Source organism: Passer domesticus, chromosome 1, assembly GCF_036417665.1.
Source record: "Passer domesticus isolate bPasDom1 chromosome 1, bPasDom1.hap1, whole genome shotgun sequence".
NCBI lineage: Eukaryota > Metazoa > Chordata > Aves > Passeriformes > Passeridae > Passer > Passer domesticus.
The window spans coordinates 115,836,877-115,847,048 of record NC_087474.1 but is presented as its reverse complement, the minus strand read 5'-3'; the positions used below and the strand labels follow the sequence as shown (position 1 = coordinate 115,847,048).

The window sequence follows — 10,172 nt, the reverse complement described above, 5'->3', positions numbered from 1 at the left end:
AAAGTTGAGCCTGTTAAGGAGAAAAAGCCTGAAAAGGCAGGAGCATAGCTCAGGAGGTGGAGGAGGAGCCTCACCCAGGTACAGGGAGGTCTGGAAGAGTTTGGTCTCTGCAAAGTGTTCATCCCTACAAAGTTTTTACTTGATCAGGACTACAAAGGAAAAAAAAGAAAGAAAAGAAAGAAAGGGAGAGAGGAAAAGAAAGAGAGAGAGAGAAAGAAAGAAAAGAAAGAAAAGAAAGAAAGAAAAGAAAGAAAAGAAAGAAAAGAAAGAAAGAAAGAAAGAAAGAAAGAAAGAAAGAAAGAAAGAAAGAAAGAAAGAAAGAAAGAAAGAAAGAAAGAAAGAAAGAAAGAAAGAAAGAAAGAAAGAAAAAAAGAAAGAAAGAAAGAAAGAAAGAAAGAAAGAAAGAAAGAAAGAAAGAAAGAAAGAAAGAAGTAGAAAAGGCTCCTGACTCATTCTCTTCCCAAGACTGCCCTAGCCCAGGGCATTTTCCCTGCCTTGGGAAGTGTTGCAAAATTTGAGCTTGCCCTGGAGGTATCTCTCACTAATAACTGGATATCCTGGTTTTGTGTAAGGACATAGGCAGGACCTTCCCACAGGTTCTTCTTTACTGCATGGGAAAAAAAACTCGAAACGCTGATTTCTGTTCCAGCATCCCCAGCAGACTGCTGTGAAGGGCTGATTGCACACTCGAGGGGATCTTTTTCTGGAGCTATCCTCCCCAGCTCTGGGGCATCACTCACCAACAGCTTCTAAGAAGTGTGGAATTTCAAAGGCAAAAACAAGCTTACTTTTAATATTTGCCCTCTGTACCTGACGTTTGGGTCACTTTCAGTTTTTTTTTTTCCTGTAATAAAGAAAGCTAAACCTTTCAAATTAGAAGCAAAGACTGAGAGCTGTTTGAGATGAGGCCTTTTTGAGCTCTCACCACTTGCCAGCCAGTCTGCAAAGGGCTAAAGAACGGGCTGGTGAAAGGCAGGGTGCAGAAAATTACAGACCTGGCCCTGACAAGAGGTAGCACAAGCCTGATTACGACCTCATCTTGACGCTGAGGCAAAGCTCACACGGGCTATAAACCTCTAACCATGGTTTATTCACGTCAGTAGAGGAAAACTGCTTCAGCTACAAGATGTTGAGTAGCCCATGCTGTATTTACACAGCTCCTGGTATGTCTAATATAGCTACACATCTTCTCCTTGCTCCATCTTCTTCTTTCACCATCGGGCCACCGACTCCCTTGGACAGCATGTGGCCCACAGCCCACAGTAGCTCAGTTCTGTGCTGGAGATAGTACTTGCTACTCCTTCAAAGAGAGATGAGGTGATAACAGAGTGGTTTTCCAAATTTTGAGACATGAAGTTAAAAATGAAAATTGCATTGAGCAGGAATCAACAATATAAGGATTTCTTCCTCAGTAAGTCTGCTTCATTAAATACACAGCCTGCCTACACGTACTCACCTACTTTGTTTCTAGGAAGGTCCTTTTCTGTCTTTTCTCTAAAACAAAGCATCTGCCAGAATGCACATAAATGTATCACTGAAGCTCCTGAAGAGAGGAGCAAGCTCTGTTTTCGATTCTCTGTATGCATTCTTCTTTTCCTACCCTTCCTTCTTGAGACTTCCCGCTAATCAGCTCTTCAAGGGAGTCTTTATTCTCTGCCCAATTTTGCACAAAGGTATCAAAGGATTTTAACACATTAAAACTTGAAACCTCTTAAAGAAAGAAGATAATTTATCTCCTTCCTCCCTCTCTCCTTGTTGCCGGAGCTTCACACCTGGGAGCTGTTATAACTCAGTCTTTAGATAGAGTATTTCTTTAAAAGTTACTCAGCCATCGTTATACACACAGAGTACATGTATATTCACACATAATTACTTGAAAAAAACTACTTCCATCCCCCCTTCCAGCTTCTAAGAACAGAAATAAGAAACACCTTAAAATAACTGTAAATAATAAACCCTGTCATGCTAAACACTTCAAAGTGGAATAGCAAATATCTCAACAAGCTTGGGGAACTACACATAATTATGAATTAGCTCTCGAAAACAGATACAGATGATCTGTCAGATAATTTTTCATTTCAAATAGATTTAAAAAGACTATTCCCTGTGATCTGGTAGAGACAGTAACTGCTTACTGATAACTGCAGAGCAGTTATCAAACAAAGCCTGTGGAGCAGAAGCATGGCATGCCAAGCTGTTAAGAGGCACTTTATGCCTTAGCAGGACCTATGCAGAAGAACCCCACCTTTGCTCCCTCCCACCAGGGTGCAGCCCCAGGGGAGGCAGTCTTCTAGTGACACTGCAAATGGGCAGAACTCTGGTGAAACAGAGTTGGTCATTCTCTGGGGCCTCAGTGTTGGTCCTGACACCCCTCAGTGTCTACCTCAATCACACAAAACAAGCTCTGTACCCTTTGCTAGTTCTGAGACACACAGGCGGACAATGAGAAACATGGAAGAGCTGTGGGACTGTGCAATGGGGCTGGGGAAGAGAATGGATGACCATCTCTGATAGGGCGTTCAGCAGGAATTTTAGATGCCTCTGCCAGGGAAACATCCCTTGGGAGATGGGAGCCACCTACTGCTGTAAGGGCCTTGTAGAAAACCTCTGACTGAAGTAGGACTTAATGGTGAAAGTCTCAGTCACCATGAAACACCAACTTTCTGCAAGGATCTTCCTGGCTCAGAAAGTAGCAGCCTTAGGGCTGTGGGCTGACCTGTGCCACCATCTCCTTCCACTCCAGAATAACCATGAAATTCCAGGATGAAAATCCTCCTTTTCCTCCCTTCTTCACAGCAAAAAACCCTTTCAAAACCAGGCTCCCCAGAAGGGGAACTGTGGAGCAGGGACTCATGAGGAAAGACTGGGTAGCAGTTATCAACTAACATGCCAGAACAGCTACAGAGAGCAGGCAATGAGTGGCCATCTCATGTCTGCAATAGAAGAGGAAGGAAGAGGCCATAGGATATATCTGAAAGGAAAAGACGAAGTTTATTGCTTATTCCTTCAGTGTTCCAAATGGGGTGCTTATCTAGGTTGCTGAAGGCCTGCACCAAGTGAAACAGTGGCATTGTAGCCTGCAGACAAGCAGCCTTTGTATCCAGTGAGGGAGGGACAAGCCACTGACACGTGGTAATGAACCAGAACCCAAAGTGTCAAAACAGACAGGTCCAGTGTGCTGTGCTCATCAGTCTTGGTGCTGAGCTTTGCACCCCTCAAAGGAGTAAAGCCTTCACTACAGGTTGTAGTTATTTCCAGAGCTACAGCTGTGGGACCTGGGGTAACAATGGCATCCTGCTTTCACAGCATGTGCACAGGGAAGAGTGTGGAGCACTTGGCCTCAAAAACCCAGCAGCCCTCATTTGAAAAGCTGCTGGGAACAAGCCTGTTTCACCAAGTCCAATCACTTGGACTGTCTGCCCCTTCAGGACATCCTCACTTGCTTTAGTCTTTCTCTCTTCACCCCAGTGATTACAAATGAAGAGGAAAGCAAAGAACAGAGCAAAGAAATGAACCTGGAGAACAGCTGACAGCACTTTTGCTCAGCACAGTGCACTCACATGGCAGGACACAGGTGCCTACAAAGAGAGGGGGCCTAGAACAACTTGATGCAAACAGTAGCCTTAAGCTACTCGTGTCAAAGTGTCCAAGAGAGTGCAATGGCTTTGAGGAATCATCCAGCAATGTCTCACGATCCCCTGCTACCTTCCTCATTAAACCTCGAACAAAGCTGCAGGGTGTGTTAGTGCACTCCAGCTAGGCTTTCCCATGGGGAGAAGGGAAAAGCTGGAGTCAAAGACAGTGCAAAGGGCTAAATTCAGTGCTAAGACTTGAAAATGGCAATAAAAGGAAAAAGCAGCAGTTGGAGGAGGAACAGTACAGGCCCCCTTTTGTCAGCAAGTAACACACAGAATTTGGCATAGAATGCTGCTGAGATAGTAGTAAAGAGCAAGCAACAACAGCTTTCCCCCCTGTATACCCTTTTCTCTGAAGGCTGAGCACTTCAGTGGCAGGGATAGTTGCCCAGCCAGCTCAGTGCATCAGAAACAGTCACTATAGGCTAGCAGGCCAGCTGGAAAGCAGGAAGTGCCTGGAGCAAGCTTTAGAGCCCTCCCAGCACTGGTGGCACAGACAGTTCCCCTAGATTCCCAAGCTTGAACATGAGCACACTGAGAACCAAAAGGCAAGGGAGCACGATAGCAGATTTCGTCCTCATAACTTTATGACTGGGATTTTAGTATTCCCATAAAGGGCAGGAAGAGTGGGGAAAAGCATGAAAGTGAACCCCTGGTGATCTCTTCTTTAATTCCTAATGTAGCTGAGCAAAGCCCAGGTATCTTCTAAATGCCACTTTAGGAGGACACTTTTCTCAGAAGCAAAGCTGAGCTCAGCTGGGGGGCAGGATGAACCCTTGGCAAGGAGATAAGTCTTTTCAGTTTTTGCACCAAGCACTGTTCCTGTCTGAAATTAGGCCTAAAGACTTGCTGAAAAACCTTTTTGAAACATCAGCTACTCCTTAGACTATAAAATTTTGAATTTGAGAGGTCTTTTGGCAGTGGGGTGGGTGTGGACATGACACATGGGGGAAGAGGGAACACACAGGGAGAATCGACTGGTGAGAGACAACTTGTTCTGGCAGCAATAAAAGCATGCGATCTGCATCATAGGCAGACCATAAAAACACCTGAATCATCCATAATCCTTTAGATATATCTATTTATCAATTATTTTCTCCAACATATTTCACTTCAGTATTGCACTGGTTTCAAGAGAAAGAGGCAGGCCAATATGCGGATGCTTCTTATGGTTCTCCAGCCTGCATTTAATTAATTGTGAGTTGCTTTAAAAATAATTTAGGACAGTGCTTCCACAGCACATTGCTGAAGTCTGACACAGTCCACGCTTTTGCTTCCCAGAACATGTGCAAAGCTCTCACCTCTGCCCGGCTGTTACCAAAAACCCCCACAACCCAGCCTCTGTGCTGAGAGGAGGAAATCAAACATGAGACATTTCTTTTTCTCCCTGCCCACCCTTCCCCTTTCCAGCAATCCTTTTCTCAGTCACCTACTTCTGTTTAAAACTCCTTCAAACAAAGATGTTCATAGTTAATATGTCACATGAGGAAACCGTGCCAGCTCCTGCGATGGGCAGACAGCTGGGACTGGCTCTCCAAGTCACACCATTAGTCATGGTGCTGACAGCTTCACATGCTGAACTTCTCACGTCAGGAAACAAAGTTACCAATTTGTTATTTTTAATAAAATAAAATTGCTTTAATGCAGTATTTAAAATAATTTTTAACATCTGATTAATAAGATAACAGTACACAAATATGGAAAATGCTGCACTTTACATAAAAAGTAAAGCTAAGCATTTAATAATACAAAACAATTTTGCCCGATGCCATCAATATCTTGCAAACTATAGTCAAAGTACTGTTTTTCTTATATATATATATATGCTATATATACATATAGAAATAATTTACAGCATTCATTTACTAGATTTGTTTACTACTGTTCCAACAAAAACCAACATAACCAATTCACAACTTTGTGAATTTGGTAACCATCTACAGTGGTTCTGACAGTGCAGAACAGTTGTGTGAATAGTTGCTCCAAGTTTTGAAGCAGCGTGCCAAGTAACCTTAGGAAGCTTGTTCCTTGTCAAAGAAAAGAAAATTCAGCAGGAAGCCATTCAATAGTTGGTTAGAGCATGGTGCAAGTAATGTTCTGTGTTCAATCCCTGTGCAGACTGTTCACCTCAGAGTTGGACTTGATGATCCTTGGGGGGTGGGGTCCCTTCCAACTCAGGATATTCTGTGATTCCGTAAATGCAGTCAGTGTCTTTCCCACCAGTCCTGGGAAACAGCCATGCTATACAGCGCTGTGTCATGAAAGGCAACACGTTTGGAGCCTAGGGAGGAGGGTGACCCAGAGGGCTTTCCTTCCACCACAAAGCAGTCTTTACCAGCAAGTAGACAATCTTTGAACCTGTTCTAACAGTCTTTATAATCCAGAGTCCTCCTTCTCACTGAATGGGAACAAAGCAACTGTCTAAATACTTTCTATTTGAGAAGCTTCCCTGTTACACCACATTAAAGTATTAAAACAATATTCTAAAGCAGTGAATCCTGTGCTTTGCAAACACTGCTCCTCTCCAAGGAGAGTCTTCAGCTCCAGAGTTTCAATGCATCTTAACTTTTTCCTTTTTTGTAGTCAGAACAGGTTTTGTTAATATCTTTCCACATCTGTGCTCAAGTTCAATGCTATTTTTTTGTATGCACAAAAAGATAAACTGTTTTTTTCTGTTACTCTCCCTTTTTAGGATCTTTTACTCCTTTTATTTTTAGTAACTTCAAATTTTCCATGACCATCCAAGTATGCCCTAACTACACTGTGTGATGTACTTCAATCACAAGAATGACTGATTTGTCCTCCTTCCCTCTGTCACCTTCTCAGAGGAAAGGCTGAGGGCAATTGAGGCAAAGTGTGGGGTAGAAAGGACCCCTCATTCCTTTTCCTTGCCACTTTGATCACCACAAGTGAGCATCCAGTAGTAATTCTAAACTCAGAAAATTTAGGATGTTGAGTTGCACAGGCAATACATTAGTGTGTTTACTGACTGCTGGTTCATGATTAAATACAGTTGCCATGCTATGCTGTGCCATTATGATGATATTTGTTTCCCTAAATAAGATGGGGTTGGAAGGTGGCACTACACATAGAACAGATGTTGCAGACTCTGGAGTACTGAAGCAAGTGGCATAAATAAACTAGGGACACTTATCAAGCCCTCAGAGCTTTTAAGACAGTTAAATGCAAGCAGAGAGGTGCTTATGTGTGCAGCTCAGTGTCTTCACTGGTTTACAGACAGATTTAAGCCAAGTATTATTAAAAACCTTATAGGTGCTAAGTTAGGTATTTAATAAAAATGTTTATCTGTAAACAAGAGTTATCCTTACAACGGATCATTTTCCAGAAACTGGAATTTCAAGACAGTGCAACAATGCTTCAGTGTTATCTTTGGCAGTAGACAGCACGGTGAAATGCAAGATTCAAATCACTTCAGAAGGGCACGGTACAAGCGTAGAGAATGCTTCATCTCCCTCTCTTGTTCCATGCAGAATATCAAGTCCCTGAGACAGACACGGGTTACTCTTGGACAGAGCATCTGCTTCGTAAGGCCAAAACCTGATGATCCAGCAATTCCATTGCCATTCAAACCCTAAATGGAAGAGAGAGGAAGAAAAAACCCATCAGAAACGTTAGGATTTCATAGAAGTAAATAGAAGTTTTAACTAAACTGGTGGGATTATACTGCCTACTTGTATAAAACTAGCCCACTGTTGTTCAGCTTTCGTCGTTGAAAACCAGCACCACAAAAATCCTTGCAGATTAGATACTGAAAAAGACAAAGCAAGTGCTTGCCAGCTGATGGTTTATTTCAGTCAAAGCAACCACAAAGTTCTTTCTTCCTTTAAAATTATACTAATATGGCAAGATAAATAGATGCTGTATCACTGAAGTCTGCCAAACAGACTTGCACTGAGAAAGGATCAGGCAACTACGAAGAAGGTACTAACACAGTACCTATGCAGAGTCCCAGGTTGTGCACAGCTCTTACTACTGCTTGCTCCAGAGGTTTCCATCTCTTCATGAGGAAAACTGTCACTGTGAGTGCACCCTAACTTTGGAACATGGCCAGGAGAAACTCATCCCAGCCATCATCTGTTCTCTGTCCTTTAAGAGGGCAACATACTCAGTGAAAGCATCCAGATATTCAGAACTCTGTATCTGAGCCTATCCACCTCAGTCAGCTGCCTTGCTTGGTTATGAAAATACAGTTGGTAGGAGATGATGACATTTAGTAGTTTTACATTCAAGCTACTGGAATGAGCAACCCCCACGCTTTCCAAAATGCCCCAAGATTTATTATTAGGGGTGGGGAAGAGGAAGATTACCATGAGCTGCACAATAGACTGGCTACTTATCTTGGAGCCAATCTGTGCTGCACAGCCAGTCTCTTATCACTACTGGAGGGTTCTTGGTAATGAATGTAATTTGTACAAATACGAGTGCTCAGTCTCTGTAACTTCAGCAAGGCAATGCCTGCCAGCATCAACACCACTTGGAGATGGTGTTGCTTGGATGCAGTGTTAACTATATCAATTCTTACCCTAACACTCTGCAAGACTTCAGCAAAATGACTTTGCCCACTTTGCTTAGAGAAATCTGTTTAAACTCCCCATTTATTAGAAATGACTATCCGTGCTGGACTACATATAGCAGCAAATGCTACTGTTGTTAGGGTGGAAGCATTGATATTTATTAAAAATATAAAGAGATTCACCAGAGAGCACATGCTGGCCACAGAAAACCCAGGGCACATTGCAGAAATGGAAGCTGTATTTTTTTAAAAGCAGCACGCAGGGTATTCAGCACCATTTCATTTGCTTTACAGTCAATACTATTAAACACTATGAAATGCCATCATTTGAAACTTTCAGTTTGTTAAATGGCTCGGAACAAATGTGTGCGTGGGGAAGACTGCTGGCCACATTGCACAGAGGGCACTGCTGTCCTGGTAAGACACAAAAGGGTCACAGTTCAAGTTTGTCATATGACAACCCTGAAGGATCCAGGGAAAAGATAGCTCTGCAATGCAGCTGCCAGCACGGGTTGAAAAGGAGGTCAGTCCAACAGGATGCAGCAGAAGGCCTGAGGCAATGTTATAAATGAAACAAACCCCAAGGGTTTTCAGTAACCCAACAGCAATGTCCTTTATAATTCAAAGAACTTTATTGAGGTGAAAGTATTTTCTCTCTAAGTAAGTCATTAGACTGGAAATCTTACCTTTAAAAAGACACCAAACAAAGCCACCTCAATCCTGTTCACTCTTACAAAAAGGGAGACAGACGGCACAAATCACCCAGCCCACTTTGGAAGCTGCTGTTGCTGCTGTAGCTGCAAGATGCTACAACAGGGCAGAAGCTGCTTGAGTTTGAGACAGAGTTATGGATTTGTGTATTCTTAAATTCCTACCCATCATGCCCAGTGCAGAGACATAAAGCGATATTGTGCTGCAATACCACATCCAAAGTCAAAGCTTGTCCTGAGCCCTGGTTTACTATGACAGCCATTCACAGTTCTAAGTTTCCCATAGCATCACTCTGGCTTATCAAAGCTACCGAGCACAGCATTTCAGGGGCCAGGGAGCTCTTTGACAACCAAGAGCTCTTACCATAAGTTAAAAGAAAGTGTCCTTCTCTCAAAGTACATGATGGTTTAAAATTAAAGAAGCCAACAGATAGCTTAGGTCATTCCAGTCCAGATAGGGACCATGCTGGGGAACCCACTTTTAAGTGAATTTATGCAGTGCTGAGCACTATCTCCTGTTAGCTACAGTCTCCCACACTTGTATTGAAACACTGTTTTTTCCTGGTTTTGTTTTGGAACTTGGACCAGGCAGTGGTCTAAGATCTGCACATCCCAAAGAACCATCACAGACCCCTCTATTAATGTCCAAGACTTTACTGACACAAGGGACACTTTAAGGGATGATCCTCTGCTGCTCCACTTGAGCAAATTCCTATTGGGCAGGAGGTCAACCTGGTCTGGCCCGAGGCAACAGTCAATAATTCTCTCCTTTAGATCTCACATACCCCATCCTCAGAAGCACAAAACTTTTGAGACCTGAAAACCACCAGCTGACTCCTCGCTCCCAGACATCTCTATTACGCTCCTCCCATTTGGGCAGCAACCACTTGTGTCTTGCTGTTTTGGGGGATTCTTCACTGTTAGTCTTCAGCATACCCCAAGATACCTTTGTCCATTTCTAGGGGAAAAGTGCTGCTTTTCAACCAGGTCACAGCCAAGTACACAGATAAACAAATAGAAAATGCATCCCTGTAGAATCAATTCTAACAAAGGGTACTGCAAACAGCCTGCATCCACCTACTGCAATATCTAATTATTAGTGCTTTAACTAGCAACTTCTTTTTTCCTTTTTTTTTTTTTTTTTTTTTAACCTTGAAGTTTCTGCCTTTCAGTAAACCCTCACCACCCTGCCCTCCTTCCAAAAGGGAAATGACAGAGACATGCAGCCCAGGAGGGCAAACTACCAGTGTAGATTCTACCAGTCAGCCTGGCATCACAGCTGACAGGCCCTGT

General features: G+C 43.0%; 1 protein-coding gene across 8 annotated transcripts in view; it reads right to left on the bottom strand.

The window, feature by feature from the left end:
• Positions 1–5,261: 5,261 nt before the first annotated feature.
• The window catches only part of TAF4B (TATA-box binding protein associated factor 4b), a 71,359-nt gene continuing 66,448 nt past the window's right edge, over positions 5,262–10,172 (bottom strand). For 5 of the 8 annotated variants that reach the window (XM_064435631.1, XM_064435604.1, XM_064435624.1 and 2 more), the window contains one exon: positions 5,264–7,227. In XM_064435631.1, coding sequence (XP_064291701.1) covers positions 7,063–7,227 — 165 coding nt within the window. In that variant the 3' untranslated portion in view covers positions 5,264–7,062. Of the gene's footprint in view, positions 7,228–10,172 lie in introns of all 8 variants that reach the window. The other 3 variants (XM_064435576.1, XM_064435583.1, XM_064435594.1) reach the window with 3 other exon arrangements.